This window comes from Morchella sextelata, assembly GCF_020137385.1.
Source record: "Morchella sextelata strain SCLS chromosome Unknown scls_8, whole genome shotgun sequence".
Lineage (NCBI taxonomy): Eukaryota > Fungi > Ascomycota > Pezizomycetes > Pezizales > Morchellaceae > Morchella > Morchella sextelata.
In genome coordinates, this window is record NW_025408623.1 from 1,221,860 (window position 1) to 1,234,681 (window position 12,822).

The 12,822-nt window shown below is 47.8% G+C and overlaps 2 protein-coding genes across 2 annotated transcripts; both read right to left on the reverse strand.

Annotated features, from left to right (window-relative positions):
* Positions 1-1,067: 1,067 nt before the first annotated feature.
* H6S33_012537 (uncharacterized protein) lies at positions 1,068-3,498 on the reverse strand (the record flags this gene model as incomplete). The annotated part of the gene is made up of 5 exons (XM_044843898.1): positions 1,068-1,158; positions 1,219-2,116; positions 2,176-2,346; positions 2,404-3,223; positions 3,394-3,498. The coding sequence occupies 5 exons, from the start codon at positions 3,496-3,498 to the stop codon at positions 1,068-1,070; spliced, it is 2,085 nt and encodes a 694-aa protein (XP_044695186.1).
* Positions 3,499-6,824: 3,326 nt separating this feature from the next.
* H6S33_012538 (uncharacterized protein) lies at positions 6,825-7,329 on the reverse strand (the record flags this gene model as incomplete). Its single annotated transcript, XM_044843899.1, has 3 exons — positions 6,825-6,913; positions 6,978-7,162; positions 7,319-7,329. The coding sequence occupies 3 exons, from the start codon at positions 7,327-7,329 to the stop codon at positions 6,825-6,827; spliced, it is 285 nt and encodes a 94-aa protein (XP_044695187.1).
* Between the last annotated feature and the right edge of the window lie 5,493 nt (positions 7,330-12,822).

Sequence of the window (12,822 nt, forward strand, 5' to 3'; positions counted from 1 at the left end):
CTCAGCCCCCACTCGGTAACTCCCCGCCATGGCATCGCTCCCACTACCCCGCAATTATCCTACCCCACCATGAGCTAGGAGGGTATGCTGTAAATCTTCATGTACCTACAGTGGCCAATCTGCTGCAGAGAAGATTCTGAGAATTTGGGCCAGGGTTATGCAGGTAGATGGTAGGAGACGGATATTATCGGGATTGTCACTATTCCTGTACACACATCCGTTTGTATAAATATCTACTTTGAGTAGACCCCGATACACTATGGTGTTTTTTACACTGACGGTGAACGAATCGGAGGAACTGAAACTTTGATAAGATGCTTGATAGTATTGTGTATTGTAGTAAGAATAAGTGGAGTTCCCAGTGGTCCGCAGTACTTCCCGCCTTCTTCAGTCCTATAAATGACGAGGAAATTCAACCTTACCCGTGAAGTTATATGTCTGAGAATGCACCGATTGGAGTAAAACAAGAATAAAATAAAACACAATATCTTTGTAAATCCCCACAAACACCTTGAATACGACTCCCAGCTCAACCCTCCCGCTAAATAAAAAAGAACATCATACATGATCAACTGCTTGGTATAAAAATATAGGCAAAAAACATGATAGAAAGTACTTGATATATTGACATAAAAAATGATAAGGATAGGACGCTCAAATGCCTAGCAATTTAAATATACAGCAGAGCATGGGTATTAACAAATCTCTTGCCAAAACCAGTGAAGAAATAAAATGGAAGCATCTCTGAAAAAGAAGAAAAAAAAGAGGAATACCTCCAACCCATAATGAAATAAAACCCAAAATGAACAAAGAAAAATAGAGAAGTAACTCAAAGAAATAGAGTAAAGCTTGCTTCCGACTCAATCTGCGGCACGTACGTATCATTGATACTAAAGTAAAAGAATAAAACTCCGCGGCGTAACCATACCTACGCAACGCCTCCATATCTTGGCAAACAAAAACCCATGCAGTTGAAAAAAAAAAAAAAAAAATTTGATCTCCTTACGCCAGAACCTTAAACTCACAACTCCACCTCCCCAATAGATACTGAAAGAAAAACATGCTATTTACTTGCTTGGACCAGCCTGCTGGCCATCATTAACATTCCCAGCAGAGTTCTCAGCGTTTGCCAAGTCACTGGCGAGAAAGTCGGAGTAACTGATGCCGGAGTTGTTGTGAGTATTCCTCATAGGAGCCGGCATGGCATGGTTTTCGTACTGTTCGTTACGATTCTCGCCTCCATCAATCTCATGGGGAGGAGATGTGACCAGAGGTTGCTGATGCTGATGCATTGGCGGGAGAGGCGGGGGTAGCTGCATCGGCTGTTGGTACGAAGAAGCAGTCACGGGCGTGGGAGGTGTGCTCCCAGTCTGCGAGACACCATGCACTTGATGGTGGGGTCCGTGCGGGGACTGCTGAGATTGGGCGCTAGGGCTGTAAGGGGAGTACAACCCTCCCCCGCCTACCATTGAACCATTAGGCATGCCGTTGGGGATCTGAGAGTTCCAGTTCTGATAGGCCGCTGACGTCTGGGGGACAGCAGGCATCGTATTACTGCGTCGGAGATGCGGGGTGTTTTGCACCGGGAAATGAGACACAGAATGACGATGTTGCTGTTGTTGCTGCTGCTGCTGCTGTTGTTGGTGGCTCAAGACACTGAAGTACATGGGAATCTGGTGGTTACCCATGTACTCCTGCTGTTCCTCTTGAACAGCTGATGATTGAGGAGCAAAGGCACCAGTACTATATCCAAGAGCCCCAGTTGGGTTGAGAGGCTGAATGTTTGCCTGGGCTCTTGTCCCTGAAAAGGGATTGTGATTGTGCGGTTGCAGACGAGGCATTGTGTTTGGCGCAATTGCGTCGCCTGTGTTAATTCTGGGAGCAACTCGAAGATTGGTATCTCTAGTTGTGAGAACTGGAGAAAGCTGCTGTCCATCTGGGCTAGCCGCCGACATCCTACGGCCCAAGTTGGATCGAATAGATCCTCCGGCATGCACACTACTAGCTGGGGACGAGGACGAGTTTCCACCTCCAATCATTTTAGGAGAAGGCGCCTTTTGATTTGGACTTTTGACGATCTTTTCTGAAGCTGCAACGTAGCACAGAGTTCCAGGTGCTGTAATTTAGTTAGCATTGGAACGGTATGATCGAATATCAGAGATAAGTGGAAGGTACCAAGTCCACCAGCTAGAAAACGCTCTTCTAGCTTTGCAACACGGTAAATCTCTTCTAGGAGCGGTGCTTTCTCTAGGGGAATGTGGGCTGTAGCTTCAGCTGTGGCAGCTTCCAGTTTTGACACAGGAACCTTTCGGCAGCGAAGCATAGTTAACAGCAATCTCAGACGTTCTATGGATCAATTAGTAACCACTCTTCATGTTGGTTTTAAAGATTGGTGTGACATACCAGGTTTCATCAAATGATCTGGCTCCTTATGCCGGGCGTTCGCAGGCCACCATGACGGCTTGCTTTCCTCGCCTCGATTGTAAGGGAAATTCGATTGTTTCTTGGGCTCGATAACTTTAATCCAACATTTTGCGACTACCTTGCAAACAAGCTGCTGCATCTGTCGGAGACGGGTCTCGAAAAAGGTATTAACCTCTTCCTCGTTCGTAATGTCCAATCCCTTGTATTCTACCTCCTCTTGTAGAACAACATCGCCAGATTCGCCTGACGATGAGGATCTGCGCACATTTCGCTTTACGGTTGGGCGCCGCTTCTTTCCTGGCGTTGTCTCGTTGTCGAGCGATCGCTTGCGATGATTGACACGCATCATGCGACGCTGATCCTCAGGTGGCGGTGGAAGAGCATTGCGCATTATTTTATCAACGCCGTATTGTGGGGGTGTTTGCTGTCTGCTGGAGTGGTCACCGTTTTCGTCCTCCCCCTCTGCGTCCGCCCAAGTTACACCATCCTCATCGTTGCCCTCATCGTCGTCATCCACATCACCATCAGCAGCGATATCGAGCTGTCTCGGTGATTGATCGTCCTTGTCGTAGTTGATTCCGTTGCTGCGTTGCTGCATCCCGCATTTTTGGACAGATTGTACTGAAATTTGGGCGGCTTCACTGCGGACATGGTCTGCAAACCAGGCATCCAGGTGAGGTTGAAAAGCATCGGACCCATACACCTGAGAGGTTCCGTGCGAGTCGACTATAAGGAGTGCGTACTGGCTAGCAGTATTGCGGCAATAATTTTGGAGGTTCTTGACCTCTCCGATATGGGCCTGAGGACATAAATGAGCCACTTTTCAAGAATCACAGAAGTTTTGAAAGTTGAACGATTGGACAAAATATTTAAATAAGAATTGATATAGAAGTGTAGAGAACAGGATGTTTTTTCTGCAGGTAAAAAAAAAATAAAGGAGGGAAATGATAGGAACATCAAAAAGCGTACCGCAAAGGACTTCGAACGAAACTGCATATTATTGGGCGACTTGTCCACCGGCGATGACACAGGAAAATGCGGTTCCCTAGTAGGGATTCGACCAAGCAAAGTCATTCCAGGTCCACCTCAGCAGCTGGGTTGCTATTTGTGAATGTTGTGGAAAACAAATGTCCACCAAACCACAAATAACTTCTATCTCAAGCCTGCAACTAAAGCGCTATTGGAGGCTCAAACAAGCTTTCGCGCAGCCTCCTTTGTAAAAAAAAAGCTTCTATCAACCTCTGCCCTTGCTTCCTTGCTTAGCTCCCCACACCAACGCACTATTCTTCCGCGTGCACTTCCTACACGACGTACGCGATCGAAGCTGCAATCAAATCGGCCGTTTTCTAGATCTGATGCGATCAGATCTCAATTAGCCGGACTCGATTGCTTGATTGCTTGAGATGAGATAGATGGGCGATCAAAAAGGCGTCAAGGCGATATAAACGGCCTTCCGCGACAAAAAATCTCACCGCCTTCGATTAGTGGTTTTATTCTAGAATGCCGTTGTTGAGCACACAGAATGTCCTGTCAGATCTCCCAGAATACCCCGGCAGTCGCAGGGATTTCGATATGAGAACTGATGTGTGTCGGGAATGCGCGTGGTAACGATCGCGATCGCTGACTTTTTGTCGCGAATGTTTTGTAGCAGCAGCCAGTGAAGGTAAATCTATTGTTCACGAGGACCGCTAGGTATACTTCTTTTTCAAAGGTACGTAGTTACTGGGGATCGACAATCGACGATCCGCGGGATGTTGTTGGAGATTAAATTTGGGGGAAAGCGAGGAGACCAAGGAACGATGGGGGGGAGGATATCAAAAAGCTGGGGAAAGAAGCTTCTTCCTGGTATGGGTAAGTGCAGCAGCAGGATTGGCTGGCTTTGCTGGGCAGCTCGAGGCAAAAAAGAGTAGCAACAAGGGGGAGTGAGTAAAGGGCAAAGGAAAAAAAGTCACTGTGCGCAGGTTCAGACTAAGAAAGCGGTTGTGTTGGATCACCCTCTAGTAAGGAACCCACCAGAATTCCGCGGGCGCGAGGGAAAGGAAGGCTTGTCGAGGAGCGCTTCAAAGCAAAAAAGTTGCAAGCAGCAGTAGGTAGGCAAGAAAAAGGTTTTGCGAGGCAAAGTGATATGTGATACTGATGAAGAACCTGCGGGGCATATATAGCACTGAGATGTGAGCGATTCAAAGAGTAGACGACTGTGTGGTACCCACTCGCCCCCAGCGTAAAACTACCGTTGCACAAAGTGCAAGGAAGGCGGCCTGGATCATCCATTGGGGGTCCGAGCGTATCTACATATCGGATTTCTTTCAGCTCTTCACTTGACATATCACATTTGGCGCCTCTCTCGGTCCTATGCACGCTGCAGACAAGAGCTGCTGCGTGGGTGCGTGGATGGGTTATTCCGCCAGTCGAGGTAATGGATGTACTGTGCTGTGCAGCAGCGGGTGCTGCCCACCTCCAGCGACTTTTGAATTATTTATTTGGTCCACAGAAGTCGCTGATGCGAATGTATGGAGGGTGTATGTATGATACTCTAGGTACCGGCACCGTGAGGAGCCTCTTGTCTAGCTCTCCCTCACTCATCACCAAACAAGACTCGGGAGAGCATCTGCGGAGTACATACATCCATACATACATACATTACATGCAAAAGCAAAATACGGTTGTGTCTATCTGTCTGGAGGCGGGAGCGTCCGAAAAAGGGGGGGTCCGTAGGTTGACATATCTGTGGCTGACTGAGACTGATTTGCACAGCTCCTACTCTTCTCTATTCCCACAACCTCCACCTACCACACCTCGTTCTCATTCAGCCCAGGACCATGACCTGCATGCCTGCAGGCAGCAAATAGAAATCGATGGCTCACTCACAAACCACAAACAAGTCCTCCCTCATTCACTCCCTCGCTATGGCTCTGCCTAGCAATAGCAGAGTGCTGAGCAACAAACCGACGCGGTTAGCTGCCCTTCTCGCGGGCCAATGACCGGCCGGTGGGGCAGGCTAATCTCGGCGGAACCGGCATGGTATTTGTGGACGCAGGGAACAGGGATAGTCACAAGACTAGCAAGGATTTCTGGTTGGTTCAGGCTACAAAGCTGGATGAGCAAAAACGCGTTGCGCTCGCCTCTCGCGTCTCACATGTCGAGGTAAAAGGCCCAGCAAGATGTTCAGCCAATCATTGACGTCCCTCGCCGCAGAGACGCTAGGCCTTGTGCGCAATTATCCTGCGCGTCCTATAAAACCCGTTAACCAGTCCCTTATCTTCTGAGACCCATCCAGTCGGCTGTTCACCAGGAACCGCTTAAGGCACCGTGGGGACCATGATATTTATGTGGCCTCATCTAGGATGATATCTATCCAGGAATGAAGCATAAGGGAACGCTGTAAATTGTACATGAAAAACAAGAAAGACTATGAGAATTCCTGAGCTACAAAAGCATGTTTCAACTAGGAACTGAGAGTGAAAACGCTAAGAGCTAAACTATATCTTGGTGGTAATGAGCGCAACCAACCAGGTGCTTAGAGGGTTCTCTCTGAATTATGGCTTTTACCGAAGGCTTGCACTCCTCTCCTCATTCACCTCCTCCTTGTGCTTTTCTTTTCCTGACGTGCTCGGTCCATGCATAAAAACGCCTCAGGAAAGAAAAAGAAAAATCCCGAAAGCAAGGGTGACTTGGTTTTTCGGGCCAAACAAGAATAATCCTATCAAACCCTTGAGGAAGACGGTCGACAATCCCCATGTCTTGGCTTATCTATCTTCGTATTTTTTGCGTAAATATTGAACCCGTACCTTAGCCCCGAAGATGTTTGCTTTGTTTTGCATATCTACTCTACTAGATAGACTCGTCATTACATTGCTGCAGGAGGACAGAAACCAACTGTTGGCTGACTCGAAACCTTGGTATCACAAAATACAGCCTTTATTTTCAAGGGGGGGTTGGAAAAGTGTTCGAGGTAGGCATGCAGTCACGAATGATCACTCGACCCGTGTGGTCTCTTTGGTGGATAAAAAGCTTAAAAAAATGCATGGTAAATCCCGGTACACGTCTTATGAAAGGGAAAATCATGACGTATAAACACATCCATGCAGGGCAGCAGCAAAGTGATTTCATGCTCGCCTCCTTTGGTGACGTACAATATAAACACGACGTACTGCCTGCTTGCTGCTTGCTGCTCGTCAACGTCAACATAAGAGCCGGCAAACGGGAGTGGGATAGACAGAATAGCAGCTGGAGAAGGAAGGAGAGGAAGAGGGGGTGCGTGGCCAGGGGAACATGTTGTTTGAAGTTTGGGACGGTGTGCCGTGTGGTGCTTGCTGGTCTGGGTCCGTTCTGTTCGCCTTCCCTTCAATATGCGGGGCGCGCGAGAGAAGGAAAAAAAAACACGAAGAAAAGATATGCCATCACGTGATGACGCTCCTCTCTGGTACCACTGTTGCAACCACCACCATCGCCATGGACCACTCGGCAGCTGTGTTTTCAGGAATGGACCCTAAGTCTCGACAGAGGGGGGGATAAGGGAGATTTCCCGCGGGAAAAATAAAACCCATCCATACTCCGCCGGGTAGCACCAGCAGCTGGTCCATTCCGAAATATTGTCCGTTGAGATGAAAACATTGTGAAAGGAAGGGTTCGGCAAGTAGGTGGTGCGGTGCGAAAATGAATGTCGGTGGACCGAAGCAGCATCCGCAAAAGAGTGTTGTGGATCCCTTTGCGGATTGAGGCAAAGTTAACCGAGGGTCTGTAATTGTCTCAGTGATCAGCTTTAAGTCGACTGTTTGCAACCGTTGCTGATTGTGGGGAAAAATATTGGCAGACACACACCACCGTAACCACCACCACAGCAATATCACTACCACCACACACAATACAAATGAAAAAAGAACCACAAACATACATGGAGTACATGGGTCTGCCCCCGAGAACTTGCAGGATAAATTTGGATTTCCGCCGCCTTCCTCGAGAGGTGCAGACTGTTTGAAAATCATTTCTTTGCTTCACAATATGCCCAGACATCTAGACAACCCAGACCCCGACACCTCCCCCACCCTCGTAAGAGTATAACCAGTTCATCCCGCCAGTATCAGCACCATGGTCCCCTACTGCGGTGATTATCTTCATTTTGCCGGGAGTAATGGCTGCGGCCGATAATTTAGAAGACTCGACGGGTTCGGGAGGGGGGGGAGAGCATCAGACAGGTTCCATTTCTTTTTATTCCTTCTGGGATTGGTCCATTATCCTCACACAACATTATTATCCTCCCACCGATTTCTAAAAATGAACATTCACGCGCCGCGTTAGCAGTAGGCAGGCACACGCAAAACCCAATGCTTGCTTGCTTTAAACGAAAAAGGATATCTCGAAGGGAAGTCCGGAATCTCCTATCACGCGCGAGACCGTCTTTTTCTTTTTCTTTTTCCTCTTTGCCGCCCGCGCCGGAGCGCTCTTTGGTATTACCGAGAATCCCTTGCTGGAGAAAACAGGCTCACTTACCGCATAAGAGGGAGGGGAGTGGGGTTGTTGGAATTGAAATCGGACTGAGTGATGACGGTTAATATGGGTTGTCGCGAGGAACAAGTAAAAAAAGCTAGCTTATCCAATCAACCAGCAAAGCAAGCTGTTTTCTCGGAGGGGGCGGGCGGCAAAAAATAAAAAAGCTGGACAAGAAAATAAGTAAGTTGAGCATATATGCGGGGATTATCGAAGCTGTGAACTCGGCTCGCTATTCGGGGGAGTAGCGGAGGGGGGCGAGGGAGGCGGGAGAGTGGGTGCTAGAATAATTTCCAAAGGTTGAAAAGGAAGTAAGATGTATGTCTAGTTTATGTTGTGAACGTTGAAAAGAAGTTGTTGGTATGTAGTAGGAGCATGGACAATATTTAAGCTTTGCGGTTCAGTCCCTGAGCGGATAACAACCACTGCCACTCTCTTACACCCCCGCTTGGCGCGCCAAGGGACCGTTTCATGAGATCGAATATTCAACACCAGATCGAAGATCGATCATGAAAAAGATCGAGGAAATTTTTTTCTACGATGGAAAACAAGCTTTTTTTCGCTTCATCCCGCTGTCTGTCTCCCACCTGGTCTGTGTCTTCGTTTACCACTCCCGCTTTGCTGTCACTGTGACACAGAGAGAGAGGGTGTCCCCACACCCAACCCACCAGCCACGAGAGGGGAGGGGTTGTTTATGGTGGTGGTGGTGTTTGTGGTAGGTATATCATGGAATGGCCCATTCGTCCCTCGAGGTGATGGCAGATGGATGACCTACATGATCAATTCCTACCTGAGATGACTTTCACCGTACTACACTGTAAGTCTACTCTCCCGTCGGGGACGAGAGAGATGGTGGAATTTGCACATGCTATCACGAGTGTTTAGCATCATCATCCTCATTGCAGCTAGCTAGAGTACGCTACAGTTTGTGCGTGAATCGGGATAGTACGCCTCATAAATCTCTCAACCCACGATTTGGAGTCTTGGGCCCACTATGAATCAAATAGTAGCTGCTCTACCCTCCCTGCTCCACCAGAGCCTTGCATGTGCAAAATGTGTGTTGTTTAGTTCGCTGTCGTCGTCGTCGTCGTCCTCAATTGATGCCCTGAGCACACCGTCTCGATGAATGGATGGTTCTACGCGTGCCTATCAGCTTGGAGTGGACCCTTCCCAAGAGCGCTCGCCGGTGGTGTTGTTTGGCCGTTTTGGTGCTATGCCGGTTCTACCCACACTCCACATGTTGACTACATACTCTAGTAGCTGATGTTGCGTACATCTGGTACCTACAGCACCGTACGTACATCACGGTACATGGCGTTGAGGCCAAATCTTGGAGGTCTTCTTGGAGGTCTGCCTGCTGCTACTAAATTGCTCACATGCGGTCTAGTATGAGATGTATTTACCCGTCTACTAAACGACGCACTAGTGCAGCGACCATTCCTATGCTGGCGGGATTGTTAACTTAGTAGAGCAGTAGAGTAGCGTCCCTAACCCCACTACGTACGATTAGCTTAGTTAGCAAAAGCATACGTAAAGCCCAGCTCGAATTCTAATTTCTCTCCCTGTACCGGATATTCTACAGCACTGTTCTTGCCCGCATACTGTCAAGTGTTTAATCAAGCGAAGATCCTCTCCCGCACCAGCCAATCCCCATATAGTAAAGATTCGCTCTAGCTTGGTGACGTTCACGTCCTAACCTCTAGCTAGCGTTGTCGCAGTCAATGATCCTCATGCAATTTCCCCTTCCCTTCCTCTTCCCCGTTCCCTTGATTCTTGCTTTGCTTCCCTCTCCCTTTTTTTTCTGCAGGCAGGAAAGGATTCACACACCGACTCATGGACTGACTGACTATTACAAATCAAAACACCCACCCCCCTCTCATCCTCCTCCGTTCTGGCTCATGATAATCACGACATCCAGTCTGGTTCAGTACTCTAGCTTGAGGGGTTGAATGTTCTGTTCGCCGACCACCAGCAAGCGAGCAAGCAAGCATACGGACAGAACAGGACGGCGCGGGGCGGGGCGGGGCGGGGAGTTAGTGGGCCTTATCATGATCAGAGCGAGCGAGCGAAACGTATTAAGGTTGGTTCCGTAGCGTAAATTGGTCTATCGGAGGGACAGACAGCGGGCCCCCGTTACTCTTACTCGAGTTTGGAATCGTGAATTGTGTAGCTGCAGGGATCAGTCTTTTTTTTTCTTTTTTTTTTTTTTTTTCGTTAATTCAAGGTTGCCTGCAGCGCTAATTATAACTAGCGTGGGCATGGCAGTTCAACGTCAAGTACGATTTCTCCCGAAAAACAAAATGAAAGAAGAAAGAAAAAAAGAATCTAAAAGATTTTCTTTTTTGTATCTACTATCTACTGTATGTAGAGTGCCTACCTACTCTAAAGTCGCGAAAAGAGGAGGAGGAGGTATGTACCTAGCCTCATCCTCACCCTTAGTAAGATGTAGATGATCGTATGTAGATAGATAGTCATCTCATCACTGATAGGGCCTTCTTCGTTGATGATATTAGAAGAGGTACCTAACCAAGTATGAGGGGCTTTCGGATTCTAATAACGACCGGAAAACCCTGGCCTCAACAAGAAACCAAGACGAACGACGGAAAACCAGCCTGATTTTCCAGCCTGCCTGTAAGGATTGGAATGAAGGAGCAGGCAGACAGGCGGAGAAGGCGGTTGTGGCATGCATTTTGCTGCAGGTAGATCTTGTAGGCTTGCTGTGTTCGTCTGGTCCTCTCGCGCACTCACTCTCTCACTTCACCGCGGGCGTGAGTGTGAGTCGGGGGGTTTATTACGCATCTGCACGCATCTTGGTTCCGAGTTTTAAATTTTGTATGAGGTGAGTTACATGTAGGTTTGGATACGGATTCTACTCTACGAGTACGTACCAGCCGTTGATATTCGAACTGCGTAGCCTCGTAGAGTAGAGTACCTACATGTAGATAGAGTACTCGTAGATTAGTTATGGCATCATTCTGGCTGGGGTACCAAGTGAGTACCTACAGGCTGCTGTATGTACTGTAGGTACTCTCCGAGTGTATCCCTACCCCGCGTCTCCCCCATGCAGGCAGACCCCAATATTCAACTGGACCCTGAGAAGGAAGGAAAAGAAAAAAATACCCAGAGAAACACAAACACTCCCTCCGAGCAAAAGCAAATACCAGCCCCACCCTCCTTCACCTCCACTTTCACCTCCACACCACACTCTATCTACATGTACACAACCTAGATATACATACATACAAACTCGGAAGGAGCTCCCCCAAAAGAAACCTCCGACAATGCACCATCGGATAACCCGGGTGCCACTGTAGATACAACTTGCAGAGTAAGCAAACATGTACCGTATCTCTTTATCGCCTCTCTAAACAAACCCACCTCCCAAGCAAGCCACCCCTCGGGTATTCCCCTAGCCGGCGTCTGATACTCGGTACAGGGATTCGCCAACCCCGCCGCCGCCGCCGTCGTCTCGGTGTGACCACCAGGTCCGAGCGGAGGACGTCTCGTTTTACGCAATGGTAGCCTTGGCGAGGGGATGAGTGTGGATAGCGTCATCAGGCACCGGCAGGGGTTGGGGGCTGGCTGGGATGGGTCATTGATTAGAGTAGTTTACAGGGTCATTGATCAGAACCGATTACAGGGGTGGTTGTTGTGAGTGAGTGAGTGAGTGAGTGAGTGAGTGAGATGTGTAGAGTGCCTTGAGTGTGCATAGATGATTCAGAGGACGCGAGTGCTGGGTTGTGATTGTTGGGTCAAACAATGGCTGGTGTGCAAGGCGCTAGTTAGAGACAACAGCGAGTACTTAGAAGAGACAACTGTAGTTAGTATCACGTGATGACACGTGATGGATAGTTGTAGCTAGATCATGGCGACAGAGTGTCATCACTGTATAGGATAAAGTAAGAGGGGAGGTCTACCGAGACTTCTCCTCTCATCATCAATCAAGATAGATTAGAATCTATTACATGGTGGGTGTGTCAAACATCCCAACAGCTAACGGTACGAAACTCTTGAGCCGCCACCGCCGCCACTGCTGCTGCTGCTGCTGCTGTCACGTCATTATTGGGAATGAAAACGTGTTCTTTCTGGACCATGGATTCAGAGGATTCTACACATCAGGGTCCCCCATGGGGTGTTTCAATCATTGCCTAAAACTGTCGAGTGATATTTGGTGGGTACAGACGTCCACGAATACCCCCTGTTGATAAACGAGGAGGCTCAATCGGATAGGGGCGTCTGGCAGCCTCCTGCTCGTCCTGTATGTGTTTGCGTTCTGCTTGGTCACCTGTGCCTTGTATGTGGAGTAATAATAATAATTTCTGTTATGGTATGTAGCTTTCCTTATGTATTTCATTGACTTTGTAGGTTCTGACCATAGATTGGTTATGATTTCTTCATGAGGTATAAAGAGACCATAGTTGCTTGAATTAGGTAGTATCAATCACTGTTTCAACATCTATTCGCAATCAACGTCTGAAGTTGCGCATTTCACTAGGATTTGATGGATACATGTACTGTATGTTGAAAGAGCAATAATCAACTATATGTTTAAAACGGTTTGGTTTCCATCCATCCACTCCATTGGCCCTCATAACACCTTCTCTCGACAACGCCACTACCTTCAAAACATACAAATTAATCATAAAAAGTTTTTTCTCCGCTCTTGCACCAAGAAACAGAGAACCATGATATATATAAACTTCTAACAATCCCAAACTTAGGAAAAAAGAAAAGAGCACCCCGTAGGCTCAGAACGTAAAATAGTCATAAAACCCAGACATTCGTACAGAGAATAAGGTTATAGTGGAATAAATAATAGTGCAGCCTAGGAAGAGTAAAACGAGACAAACAGGAAAAGAGATGAAATCAAAATGATTAAATTTCCTGCTCGATGGGATATTTCTCTCTTAC